Below are 14,662 nucleotides of genomic sequence, written 5' to 3'. Positions count from 1 at the left end.
TAACTTCGATTCTCCATTTCCTAAACCAGTTGCCTAGTGCGTTGGCTGCGGATTGGAGTCTCTTTGTGATGACCTTAGTCGAGGTTGAGGTCGTATAGAGTGCGGTGTCGTCCGCGAAGAGGGCTAGGTTGACCATTGGAGTGGCCTTCGGAATGTCGTTGGTGAATAAACAGTAAAGAATGGGAGATAGCGCGGAGCCCTGAGGGACTCCTGCCCTGATAGGGCGAGGTGAGGACAGGGTTCCTTCAACTCGGTAGCGGAAGGTGCGATTCGTCAAGTAGTCTCGTATGGTGAGCACGAGTCTGTCTGGCAGCCCTAGTGAGTGTAGTTTATATAATAAACCATTGTGCCAGACTTTGTCGAATGCTTTCGCTACGTCGAAGAATAGAGCTCCTGTGGAGGTAGCTTTACTGTAGGCGAAGCCTTTTAATATGTCTTCCGTTAAGCGGTGGACCTGGTTGACGCACGAGTGTCCGGCTCTGAAGCCGAATTGCTCGTGTATCGTGATCTGTTTGGCCTGAACGATGGCCTTGATTCGCGCTAGTAGAATTCTCTCGTATATTTTTCCGAGAGTGCTCAATAGGCTGATGGGTCGGTAGCTCGTGGGCTGATTCCTAGGTTTCCCTGGTTTTGGGATCCCTATTACTATGGCTTCTTTCCATTGGTCTGGAAAGGAGCATCCTGCCAGAAGGGCATTAAATATTAGCACCAAGAGAGAAATGATTTGGTGCGGGAAGCTTTTAATCGCTTTATTGGTTATCCGGTCCGCACCGGGAGACTTTTTAACCTGAAGGGCTTTGACGATCGTTTCGATTTCGTCGACTGACGTCGGAGTCAGTGGCTCGTCCATCGGTGGCACGGAGCTTATGCGATTTACGGCCTCGTTCACCTTTAAGAGGTGGTCGGGGTCTACCGGGTGAATGCTCGGGGAGCATTGGCTTTCTAAGGCGTCGGCCAAGCAATCGGCCTTATCCAAGTCGTCTGTTGCGGGTGGAAGATTTGGTCGTATTAACGGAGGCATGGTCGTAGTGGCCATTGAGCCTTTGAGAGATCTCGGCATCGTCCAAAACGCAGTGTGTGATGGCGTGATTTCTCCAAGGTACTCGCCGTCCGTGTAGTTACGGAATTCCTCGAAACGCGCTTTGACGTCCCTCTGAAGGGCCCAGAGTTTTCTCCGGTTTTCCTGCGATGGAAAAGCGTCATGCGCTCGCGTGGCTGCGTTTTTCCGCGTGATAAGGTGTTTGAGGTCTACAGGGAGCTCATAACGCTCGTTAGGGCGTACTTGAACCTCCCTGGAGCACTCATCTATCATGTCGCGTACGTGAGTCGTGAGGTTCGTCGCAGCTGCTTTCGCAACGTCGACGGAGTCAATACTGTCTGGGATGTCTTTTAAAAGTTGTGAGTCTACGGACTGGATCTGTTGTTTGAATTTATTCCAGTCGACAATCTTTTTGTAGGGATAATGAAGTGGGTCGTCGGGCCCTAGTTCGACAAGTACCGGACGGTGATCGGAATCTAACTCTGGTAGTGCCTCGATTGAGCGCAACTGTAAGGTTACGCCTTTCAAGATCGCTACGTCGAGTACGTCTGGCCTGTCTTTTCGGTTATCCGATCGAGGGAATCTGGTTGGTGTCATTGGTGCAATGACAGTGAAGTTACATGATTTGGGGTGAGCTAGTTGTTCTAGCTTCCTACTAGCATGACGTCGACGGGATGGTTTCGTAGGAATTCTCGAACTAGATCGATCTGTTGGATAAGCCCGTTTGCGTTAAACGTGACTAACGCTAGCGAACGCGGTTTAATCCTAGCGTTGGCCATTGGAAGGGTGTCGGAGTGCGCTGACCTGTGCGAACAGGTCCCAGTACTTAACGATTAAGTACGCGATGTTTCCTGGATTAGCTGCGTACTCTTCCAGGAAACAGTCGATGCCGTCCATGTCTAGGCTGTTGCATATGGCGAAGAAGTCGCGGACGTTGTTCGCGTCCCTTTCCGCCGGGCGTGACCTAGTTGGTTGCCTGAACGGGCCGTTTGCCGTTCGCGGCGCGGTGTGACGTGGTGGTGGCGGGGCTGCCGCTACGGTCTTGCGGACCATGGGCAACGGTTTATCCCACGCACCTTTACTGGTGGCCTGAGGGGCCCTGGGTTGGGTAGCCTGAGGGGCTGTCGCGCTTGCCTGAGGGGCCTGTGTCGGTGCCTGAGGGGCTCGCGTCGGTGCCTGAGGGGCTCGCGTCGGTGCCTGAGGGGCTCGCGTCGGTGCCTGAGGGGCTCGCGTCGGTGCCTTACGGGCTCGTGTCGGTCTAGGGGCGCGCCTATTGGTTCGCCGTTTTCCCTTTGGGTCGCGTATTTGCGGGGCCCTGGGGCATCCGCGGTAATTCGCGGGATGTCCCTTGGTCCCGCAGTTGGTGCAACTTGGGGGGTCTTCGGGGTTGGGCTGCTTGCGTTCGCAGTCCTCCGTCAGGTGCTCTCCTAAGCATTTGACGCACTTCGTGTAGCCGTAGCAGTGGCGTGCGGAGTGGCCGTACGACTGGCATCGGTGGCATTGGCCAGGTATGCCTCGGCTGCGCGGAGGTTCCAACTTGAAGTCGGAGAGGTCGCAAATTGTCTTTATGTTAAAAATCCTCTTTCCCTCGGGGGAGAGAGGCAGGATGGCTAGAACGAGATCGAATCGCTCTTTGGTCCTGGGGTTGTACATCCGGTGTACATTAATGATGGGGAGATTCGATTTCTCCAGACTGGCCTTGATGATTGCCTCAGGGATCTCCTTTGGCAGGCCTCTAATAACAACGCGCAAGTGACGTTCGTCTTCGAGCGCGTAGGTAAAGAAAGGAGTGTTTTCACTCCTAAGAAATTTGGTAACAGCGCGGTGTGTCGCTGAGTCCTGGACTTGGACTCTGATGCCCTGTTGTACGTTTTTTGCCTTCGTGTAGTGAAGGCGACGTTCTCCAAGGATTCCCGAGATCCTTGGCCATTGCGCCTTGTCCTGGATGACGATAGGCGGCGGCAGTTTCGTTTTGATATCGGCCTCGTTGGCCTTCGGTGTCGCTGAAGGCGAGTTCGGAGGTGCGGGGCGCGCGGGTGATTTTTTGTTTTTTAACTCGGCCTCGTTGGCCTTCGTTGTCGCTGAAGGCGATTTCGGGGCCGCGGGGCGCGTGGGTGGCGTCTTGGGTTTCGTCGCGGGACGCTTAACCGGACGCTTGGGTGACGCCTCGGACGAGCTCGAGCTGTCCTTGGCCGGGCGTTTTTTTGGTGGAGGCGGGACTTGAGGAGCCCTAGCCTTCCGTTTAGCGGATTTGGAGAGGACAGGCTCGAACCCGTCGCTCTCCGCCTCCGAGAATACCACGTCGGAGTCGTCAGACTCCGAGGCGCGAGACCTGCCGCCATCGCTGTCGGGTTCGACCTCCATGGTCGAGCCGAGAGGTGTCGTCAGGTAGGGCGACCGGCTTCTGCCGACTCCTGGCGTGGGCCCTACATCGTTTCCGTCCTCTATGAGGGTGGCAATGTCGTTGAGACGCTCGATGGCGTCCGGGAGATGCATATGGAGCAGCTTTAGGAGCTGCTCCTTCGTTAATTTGTCAACAGGGTCCATCGTGGTGGCCCTGGACGATACGTTTGCCTCCCTGCCGTGAAGGCAGGGAGGTGAGTGCCTACGGTGTGATCCCTATCGAAATTTGCCCTTCGGTGGCAAATAATGTGTGCCTAGCCCAATGGGGTGTATACCTATTGCTTACAACAAGTGTACTTACAGGCGGGTAGCGGCTTTGCGGAACTTAACACGGAACTTCGCGGAGCACTACACTTATTCCGGTCACGAACTGCACAAACACTGAGTCTAGTCTTTACGCGGATTAACCCTTACGCGCACAAGGGTCGGTCGGTCGGTGGCTCAGGTAGGCGAGCAGGTAAGGCGGCAGGTAGTCGGGTCCGACTACGGCTTCGTTGGCGGGCGATAGCTGGGTATCGGTCTTCCTGGAGGCAGACATCCGCGCGAGACGGAGGTCAGAACTGGAATGTCTCTGATTTAATGAAAAATTACACCGATATATATACAAAAAATACAAAATAAATTAACCAATCAAAAAACAGTATAAAGAAATAATAAGAAATAAAAGAGACGGAGGATATCGTTCCGTCTTGCTCGCACACGCTGACGTCACGCGCCGAGCTGCGCGCGTATTATGCCGGGTCGCGTATCTGCTGCCGCGATGTTATAAATATCGCCCCCGCACGTCGCGTCAGCCATTTCGTTCGAGCGCCGCGCGAAGAGAGGACGACTGCACTGAAGATCGCCGTGTCGACTTGCCATGTGTTGTGTAGTGAAGTGTTGAAGAAAGATGAAGATAAACGAATCTAAAAACAGTCCTTTTCAGGACTAATCTTGTTTCGATACGACTTGAAAAACAGTCCTTTTCAGGACTAATCTTGTTTCAATACGACGCAAAAAACAGTCCTTTTCAGGACTACACTTGTTTCAACGACGACGCGAAAAACAGTCCTTTTCAGGACTAATCTTGTTTCAATACGACGCGTCTTAACAGTGCTGCTACATACATATCTATTAATAAGTAGAAAAAGGAAGTTGATTATTTATAGAACAATACGCCCTTTTTTATCATTTTAGTGACTTCTTTTAAAATAGTGTAACCTATTGTTTGAAATCGTTTTTTTTTTTTTTTGTTCAAGTTCTTGTTACTTAATTAATTAATTTATATTTTATATTATTTATTTCTTCTACTAGTAACCCGGTCCAACTATGCACTCTTTTTACATTTTAAATATTCATTTAAATTACATACTGTAATAGCCGTGAAGGGCATTTAAGGTACTTAATTGGATAAATCGTTTCGTAAATAAACCATAAGATAAAAAATATTTATTATGAGCTATCCCTAAAAGATAGACGTATACCAACCGTACAGTAGATTTTTAGGATGCACAATTATACTGTAGTATTCTATTTTGATCTATTCTGTAAGGTTTAAGCAGTGTTTTATTTACGACATCACATGAGTTTCTCTACTATATTATGCATATGTTTATACATTTTAACCTTACACTTGAATCACATATACATTAAAAAACTGCATAAAAATGCGTTGCCTAGTTTTTTTAATACTATGTAGTGATGATTATTCCTATCATCCCTGGAGTGGATAGAAAGTAATACAAAATAAATATGAAATTGTTTATTTATTGAATGAAATAAATAATTTATTTATTTGTCGTCACTTTTTTATTATACGTACTAAAATTGCTGAAATTTTCTGATCACGGCTGCACATATGCATATAAAAACATGAATCGATTTATATTTAAATGGAATATTTTAAGTATAAAGTGATATAATAGATATAAATTTTCTCCATTGTTCACCATTTAATTTAATAATAAAAAGATCAAGTTTAAAAGCATTGCTTATATAATAACAAATAAATAACTTAAGCGATTATTAACATTACAATGATTTTCATATAAACAAGACTCAAACCATACGCATAGCAAACATACATCCTATAGCTACAACCAAAATACCACCAGCGAAAAATATTCCATAGAATGTTCCATCAGATATCTGCGCTGCTTTAACCGGCTCGGGTTCATTATCAACTTCTTCGACTAATTCGACTTCAGGCTGTTCAACTGTCGAAGCGAGGATTGGTTCTGACCAAAGAGAATCACCGGCCTCATTGGAGGCACGAACGCGAATCCAATATTCTGTTTTTTCATTTAATTCTGGTAACGTTAGTGTAAGACCTGTAAAAATATGCATTTTCTTTAATAGAAGCCTCTAAAAATTATTTAAGTAAGTATATATAGGTGATAATTTTTTTCTTAAGTAAAATTTAACTCAACAACAACAGCTTATAAATTTCCCACCGCTGGTATAAGGCCCCCTCTCTCATTGAGAAGAAGGTTTGGAACATATTCCACCACGCTGTTCTATGAAATAAGACACATGCAGATTTCCTCACGATGTTTTTCCTCACCGCAGATTACGATATGAATTACAAACAATCGGTGAATGTGCACGCGTTCTAACCGCCGGGCCATCTCGGCCATTTTATCTCATTCAACATTTATTTGAATGGTATTTAAAAATAACATTTTACGAGATTTTTGTCGATGAAACCGATATTTTTTCGCTTTACATATTAAACACGCGGTATGTAAAATTAGAAATAAAAATATGTATAGTCAACTTTTAGTTGCATGTAATATATAACAAAGGTATTCATTTTACCTGAACCTTCACCATCTACAATATCAAAACCATCTATTTTCAACAAGGCCTCTTCTGCTTTTTTCCAATCAACGTCTCTAGGCGTGCCTACTCTCTTTTTTAATAAACTTTTGAATTCCATATATTGAATAAGTACTTCTGAAAAACCAGGAACACTTTCAATTAGGTTCAAGAATCAATGAAACAACGAGTAAATTAATATTTTATTTGAATAATATGGTAACCAACCGTCTACTGGGAAAAGCGTTTCGCCGTGCCATTTGACTTGAAAGTGAAGAGCGTTGTGTGTAGCATTTTCAACACTTATCTACAGAAAAATAATTAATAAAACATACTACTACTAATATGTAATATACAAACTCCAAGCTTTGGCATAATCTCTATATGTATTTTGCAATAAAACTCATTTATCGCTTAATATAAACGAGACTTAACTCAATTCTTATTTTCTAGAAAATAGTAATAGAAAATAGGCAAAGTTAAAGTATCTGAGGAACTTACTAAATTATATGAATGAAAATACAGATTATAATGGTTCCTGCCAAACAATTTGTAGAGTATGCATTTAGATTGAAGTATAAGACTGAATTAAAACGTTTATCTTGAACTATAAAATACCTCAGTTGGTTTCCTTGGTTTCTCTAATTTTAAAACAGCGAAAACTTTATCAACCTCTCCGTACAAGTTGCTAGATCTACATCGGTATCGTTGGCCGAACGTTGACTCATTAGCCACTAAACTGAGAACAGCTTTCTCTCCGTCGTCTATTAGTTTTATGTCGTCTTTAGAGTATTCGGATAAAATATCACCATCTTCCTTAAACCATCTATATATTGGTGTGGGATGTGCATTTGAAGCGCATACTAAATCCACGCTAAAATTAACGAGTTGGGAGTAAATATATGTATTTAATGCATGTAGTCAAATAATTGCTAGAACTTGTGTTGAACTTTATGTACCTTTCATTTTCCTTCCCCGGAACAAGAGCTGTATCGTTTCCATCTTCAAACATGGGTGCATCTACGAATATAATAACAAATAAGGTATTGGAAATACTGTTGACTTAAGTAAATACTTACAATAAGTGGACGACAGAGACAATAATACTCAATGTATTATGCACAAAACAATAAACGGTTATTAGCTCAAATTAAATCGAAATTAACAGGGTTTATTACATCTTTACAGCGTTTATTGTTGTTTGATGTTTGGGCTTTGTGGAAGCGATCTGGATATGGACCATCTCCTCAAAAATTCTGCTAAACATTGATGGTTGTGATCCGGTTGGAAGGGTGAGTGTAACTCCATGTACAAGGAACATAACATCTTAGTTTAAAAGATTGGTGGCTTATTGCCGTTATAAGCAATACAATAATAGTAAATTTACCAGTGCCAATATTCACGGGCAGTGATGGCATGGCAACACTTACCATCAGGTGGTCATAGTTAATTGTCCGCTCTGCACATTGTATACAAAAAAAGGAAACGTATTATAGTTATGCCTGTCTAAATTAAGAGAATTAATTAATGAAAATATATATTAACATTTCTTATCAAATCATGTAACTACATATACAGGGTTACAGGTTAAGTCGACCGAAATCCTTTAAGAGAGGATAGATTCCATCATTCCTAACCGATTTGACTATGGAACCCCATATCCTAAACCTAACCCTTCTCAAGTTATTGGCCTTTGAATTTTTTTTATAAAAATTACAGATTTTTTGTCGATTGCCCCTTTATTTTTGTTTTGTGTCCCAATTTTGTATTCTTTTTGCTAGTTTTGAGTAGAGGGTTAGTTGCTTTATTATTTTAAGCTACAAAACTGCCAGTAACTATACCAAATGAGTCGTAGTAGACAGTCAATTGTTAAAAAAAATAATTACATTTAAAAAAAATATTTTTTATTTGTAAGATATCTTTAAAAAAGTCTATGACAGATGTACTGCAGATGTGCTAAAAAATATCTACGGCTCTTCAGCTTTCCGATAAGGTATAATAACATAGGGTATTATTAGAATTCTTGGAAAAAATCTTTAAACAAAGACGCCCGAGTAACAAACGTTAAGCCGCTCGCAGCGTCTATCGTCCTGCAATGATTGCGAGCGGGACATTTTTTAATGTAAATAGGTACGAGAGGAATAGGCAAAAAATATTTTGTTGTTATTGTGTGTGCTTTTTGGTAATTCCTTAATTCCTTATTCAGTCTGCTTACGCGATTCGTCCGTGGTAGATGCGATACATAGTGCTCTTGGTTTTTTACTCGATTTGGCTTGTTTTCTGGACCGTTTCTTCCTATTCGTGACTATGCTTGTTAACTGGACCTTGATTTGTGCTTCTGATTTGGAACGGTCGAATTTTGACTCATCAGTCCACAAGATTATTAAATTTAAAATATTTTTTTAAATTGCAATTATTTTTTTTAACAATTGACTGTCTACTACGACTCATTTGGTACTTATAGTTACTGGCAGTTTTGTAGTTTAAAATAATAAAGCAACTAACCCTCTACTCAAAACTAGCAAAAAGAATACAAAATTGGGACACAAAACAAAAATAAAGGGGCAATCGACAAAAAATCTGTAATTTTTATAAAAAAAATTCAAAGACCAATAACTTGAGAAGGGTTAGGTTTAGGATATGGGGTTCCATAGTCAAATCGGTTAGGAATGATGGAATCTATCCTCTCTTAAAGGATTTCGGTCGACTTAACCTGTAACCCTGTATATATATATATAGTTCATTGCATACAAAAATAATACTGTACAGCGCCATCTATACGAGCTCTTTAAAATTACTATAACTAGGTATTTATTTTGGTACTTTAAAGTAAAACAGCGCCATCTGCTAACATCAATGATAACTTATTCTAAGATTTCTTAAATATTTAGCTCTTCTTAATAGTTCCAAATATAGGAAGCGCCTTTAGACATAAATTGAAACAAATGATCAAGTTAATCCTCTGAGAAAAAATCTGCTACAAAGGTGTTCTCAGAATTTTTGTTATCAGAATTAACGTTTCTGCAAATATGTTTTATTCCCCTTATTTACAAAAGCTATATAGAATAACGTTTTAAACTTTTCGTGTATTTATTTTTATTTCTTAAACTTTGAACGGACTTTATATCGTTTGTTCTCATTTAAAATATAGATGGGAGATTGGTTACAAATAAAATTTATATTTAATGTTATCGAATTGATCTGCTCGTTATTTTAATGCAACGTGCCGCGTAAGGCAGATTCCAAAGTTCATGTCTTAACATTATTGTTAGTAGATAATATGTATGAAATTCGTAATTAAAAACTCAAGTCTGAACTATTACATACCTACTTTTATAATATGTCTTTAGTACGGCGAAAGTTGGTCATGCATAAAGCGGACAAAAATGAGAAATATGACCATCGTTAGCACAGTTTATTCTTATAATCTAGCTAGGGTGGCAAAACTGTATTCTAAATTAGCATCGCTAGCTTTAACTACTGCACAAGCCCTTATATATGTATACACTTATAAAGGTTTTTTTTTTTCGAATACCCACAATTAACATGTAGTGTTATGTTCAAACTTGTGCTCGCAGTACATTCATCTAAATTAGGACTTTCCTGTATCGCATCGCAATTATAAACTCCGCTGTCTTCCGGTTCCAAAGATGTAATTGTCAAGAGACCTTCGAACCCTTGGCTATTATACTTAGTCATTACTTGATATTTCGAAGGATTCACGTCCTCTGAAACAAAGTTACACAACAAATTACTATTAAACGGTAGTAGAGTTAATTACATAACTGAATTTAATGTGAAGGAAAAACTAAAAACAGGCAATATAAGGCAATAAACCATAAGCGCACGCGCAAGAATGAACGCTTGAATGTACACGCGTACAAAATGCGTAACAATGTCAAATTATTTAAATACTGAGGAAAAAATACTGGTACCGGAGTATTGCCCGATTTGTCCTTACCTGTGATAATTTCCCCATTCCTATGCCAAAGCAGTCTGGGTTCAGGTTCGCCTTTCGCTTGACAAGACAGCGTTATAGATCGGCCACGGTCTACTGTTACTTCTGTCGGCGTATCAACAAATTCGGATGGATCTGTATATTACGTAAACTTTAAAATATCTTATGTCTTAATTACCCTTCGCAATTTTCAGTATATATTTGATCAATATTTGATGAGTATTATAAACGTTTACATTTAATCAATCATTAATATTACTAAGGTATTCAGAAGGAATGATGACTCTTTAGTTTTAAAAGAGTTGACAAGCTGAGTTTTACGTGCCATTATTGTGCATTCATGACAGCAATTTTAAAATCGAACAGTCCAACGTCGTCGATTCATTTAATATTAACTTACCAATAATGCATAGTGAAACATTACGCTTTACGGCACCCGACCGACACTCCCAAACTCCCGTATCTTCTACATTTGCATGACTGATGACAAGGACCATGGCTGGTATACGAGTTCGGAATGCAGGTACAAAATGTTCCTGAGTAAACACCCTGTTCGTTATAACTCGCTGTACAACGTTTCCTGAAGGATTCAACCATTCTACCTGAAATATAAAACGTAATTGTATTCAACATTCAATTAGAAACCAATCACTTCTTATAACGCATATTATACAAAATAGGCGTAAAACATAGTAGAAGAATAAATAGGAAGTAAGTAAGGGGCGTGAAGTAAGATGACAATCATAACTTAGCTAAGATAGCGATTGTATATAATAATAAATAATTATAAATTTGTATTTGGTTAAAGAAATTTTTACTTACGTAATTTACACTTAGTAAAGTATACTTTGACCTATTCATACATATTATCTAATTACTTCGATCTAATTTTATAACCGTCATATTATTTTTAAATATAACAATCAACAATAATACTAACCCAATTAACTGTTTCATAATTATTATCATTGTCCGTAATTAGCTATTCCACAAATATTTATAATACACGGAACGCGGTACCACTGTGTAATATTAACCTTGGTGAAATGACACGTTATTAATGACTAAAAAATTAAACAAACAATTTTTTTATGCTATTCACGGACGGGCATATCAGCCACCTGGTGGTAAATGGTCACCACCGTCCATACACAATGGCGCTGTAAGAAATATTAACCATTCCTTTCATCGCTAATGTACCACCAACCTTGGGAAACTAAGCTGTTACATCCGTTGTGCCTGTCGATAAACTAGTTCACTCACCCTTCAAACAGGAACACAACAATACCAAGAACTGTTTGGCGGAAGTCATTACGGATATATTTTCGAAACTATACATATTTCTGTTTGTACTTAAATATTCGCCGACATATGTATTCGCCCGTAAGCACTGTGCTAATGCACCGTGCGATACGACCCGCTTATTTTTTCAACCGTTATTTAAATATCAATACGCATAATAAAATTAAAGTGTCAAAATATCAAAATACTCGCTTTTTATAATTTTGTAGGACTATCTGTCTTTCTGTTCCGGCTAATGACTGATCAATTTTGACGGGACTTTCACTGGCAGATAGCTGATGTAATGAGGAGTAACTTAGCCTACATTTATTATAGATGCGATCTGAACAATGACTTTTATGTTAAATTCGAACGCGCACGTACACTGCAGAGTGACTACGTCTGACTGAGTCTGGTAATCTATATATTATATATCTTTAAACATACAACCCAATATTTATTTACTAATTTTAAATGAATTAATTATTCAGTTTTAAACATTGATAAATTGTGTATTATTGTATATTACATATATTTCTATAGTACCTTTAAATACTTGCAAATCTCTAATACATAGTTTTTTGTGCTGTAATCGCTTTAAGGCAAATAGAGAGGTTTAAGTACATATTTTCACAAGTTCTTTAAAGCCAGACAATTAAGTTAAAAATCTTTTTTGATATAAAATAAACTGCTAATTTAATAATAAACAGTTTTAATTCTATTGGATTGAGTTGGCTTCTCTTCTTGGCTTGGATACCAAAATATTTTACGATAAAAGTATTACGAGGTGTGGCACACTTGGTTCAGATCTAATTTTTAGAGTAATCAAACCGTAATTCGTTTCCCTATTAGTTTCTGGTTGCTTGGATTTCGTGCAAGGATTAAAACATTCATACATCATATGTAGAATATAGCAGCAATAATTGTGTTCCTGTTTAAAGTGTGAGTTAGTCAGAGTAAGTACATAAGGACAAACACATACGCCACCAGTTTTAAAAAATCAGATTAGTATGACGAGACTAGATGTCTCTCTGATAAGAATTTACAGGTAGTGATGACCAATTGCCATAAATAGGTATATAAACCTAGACACGAATTAAATAAAAAAAATTACGCTAGCTTAGCGCCACTTTTAATAATATAGCAAAATATTTCAATAGGAAATTAATTTTGTTCAATTATAGCAGGCGTTTTAATACTTCACGTTCTACCGTGCATGAAATGAAGCACGACAAACTTTCAACCAGCATTTTTTTTTATTAAATTCAGATGTATATTTTGATAGGTTATTAATTGTCTTTATTATTAATTATATATTATTTACAATTAGGTGATTCTGTATATATAATACAAGGTAGTTAGAGTGTACTCCTTAGTTTTTATCAAGAAGATACACTTTAGTTTAATGTTCTGTAACCTTATCGCTGCCGTTATTACAATAACATCCCGTAAATCCCACTGTTTGACCTAAAACCCCTACCTTTTACTACTAATGTATGAATGAAGATATTCTTTGGTTTTTTTTTTTGGGGTACCTTGAATTTTAATACTCATAATCTGTGCTTTACTTACCTTTTGATTCTTACTGGTGCCTTTGCAAATAATAGATTTACGTACACCGGCATTATAATAAGTCTTATCTGGCCCATAATCTATAGGTTCGATTGATAAACCCCGCGTTTCCTTTTGTATTGATTTTGATCCATAAACTAGAATTGGGAAAATAAATGTTTATTTTTAAAACACATTTGCAATTCTTAGTATATTGGCGGATATCTATTTAGCACTTTAAATAAAATAAAACAGTGATTAAACTAAATATTATAATATATAATATATAATTGTTCATTGTGCAAATAATCCTAGAACAATTATACTGGAATCCAAAAAAAATTTTATTTAACCATATTTTAGTAGAAGATACAGCGCGGTCCGTAGGTTTTAGTATGTAATACATGATAACATCTTAGTAATATATTCAATATATATATGTGTATGTAATATTATTTACACGCGCTATATCTTCTGGTGGATGAAGTCGTTTATTCCCCTACAATTCATAGTTTTAAATTGCATTTTTTTTAATTTCTTTTTATCTCATTATCTCTAGCAAGTATTACGGAGGCAACGAATGTCTTGCTTCATAATTTATCTTACAATAATTTCGAATACGATTAAAAACAAACTGCTTCATATAAATAACAAATTTGAAACAAAAATGTGTTTGCCGCATAACACAACCATCGTTTTCAGTTGGTCCTGATATACGAGTACAAGATCAATCTCGTTTCCCTTCCGATGCATGTTTTCGGTACCAATTTTGGTTATTGAATTTTTATTCACACGTATCTAGGTAAATCGATACTAATAAAATTGTATAATGACGATCCTAGTACTTACGGCGTGACTGTCTAGATTTTGTACCAATTATCATATGAAAAAATACACTTAACTAGTTTAAATAATTTTAGAGTAGTTAGTAAACTCTTCATTTTGGCTATCCGGAGCTGAATTGTTACTGATGTAAAAAAAAAACAAAATGAACAGTTAGCAACATCCAGCTTTTAGTTATTATGGCACAAATTGCAGCCATTAAACTTGTAAACTTGTAAACTCCATAGTTGTAAATTCTAGATTTAAAAGGTAATAATCTCTTTTGGTTGCAAAATAAATACAAAATAATTTAGCAGCTATTAAAACATTTAAGGCCTATCCTATTTATGTAATTAAATAATACTATATAACATAACTAATTTTAATATAATATTTAACAAGTGAAAAAAATATACCTGCTCTATAGAACATATAAATGAATACAATCACATAAAAAATCCACTTCATTTTTATTATTTATTTTCACTTGACACGAAATATGCACTATTAAAACTTTTCAACCGAAAGTTTATACCCATATATACTTCATGATTGCTTAAGCGGTAGACCACAAATGGGTTTAATACGGTATGTAGGCTTACACAAAACGTTGTAATTAATGGGGTCACAGAATTAACGCAAATTATTTTCATTATTTCAAACAATGTCACCGGTATTGAATCAGGAAGTAACACTTAAAGTATGCTGAAATTAAAAAGGTCATATAACTAATAAGGTGTTTTGGTGCGATGATAATTAACGACAATTACTAGAATGACATAACTCAAATCGTTTATTTTTTGGTCAATAAA

The 14,662-nt window shown here is 38.3% G+C and overlaps 1 protein-coding gene across 3 annotated transcripts in view; it reads right to left on the bottom strand.

Moving 5' to 3' along the window:
• Positions 1-5,168: 5,168 nt before the first annotated feature.
• Positions 5,169-14,662, bottom strand: part of LOC124531707 (neural cell adhesion molecule 2-like) — a 58,888-nt gene continuing 49,394 nt past the window's right edge. Inside the window, exons 1-10 of one of the 3 annotated variants that reach the window (XM_047106207.1) lie at positions 14,267-14,635; positions 13,050-13,186; positions 10,597-10,798; positions 10,200-10,331; positions 9,778-9,966; positions 7,198-7,258; positions 6,857-7,112; positions 6,467-6,545; positions 6,239-6,376; positions 5,169-5,751 (exon numbers count right to left, since the gene is read on the bottom strand). In XM_047106207.1, the coding sequence (XP_046962163.1) occupies positions 5,480-5,751; positions 6,239-6,376; positions 6,467-6,545; positions 6,857-7,112; positions 7,198-7,258; positions 9,778-9,966; positions 10,200-10,331; positions 10,597-10,798; positions 13,050-13,186; positions 14,267-14,318 (1,518 nt within the window). In that variant the 5' untranslated portion in view covers positions 14,319-14,635 and the 3' untranslated portion in view covers positions 5,169-5,479. Of the gene's footprint in view, positions 5,752-6,238; positions 6,377-6,466; positions 6,546-6,856; positions 7,113-7,197; positions 7,259-9,777; positions 9,967-10,199; positions 10,332-10,596; positions 10,799-13,049; positions 13,187-14,266; positions 14,636-14,662 lie in introns of those variants that run through there. The other 2 variants (XM_047106206.1, XM_047106208.1) reach the window with 2 other exon arrangements.

Source organism: Vanessa cardui, chromosome 8 (genome assembly GCF_905220365.1).
Source record: "Vanessa cardui chromosome 8, ilVanCard2.1, whole genome shotgun sequence".
Classification (NCBI taxonomy): Eukaryota; Metazoa; Arthropoda; class Insecta; order Lepidoptera; family Nymphalidae; genus Vanessa; species Vanessa cardui.
The sequence above is the reverse complement of the archived record's forward strand: the minus strand, read 5'-3'. Positions and strand labels throughout refer to the sequence as shown.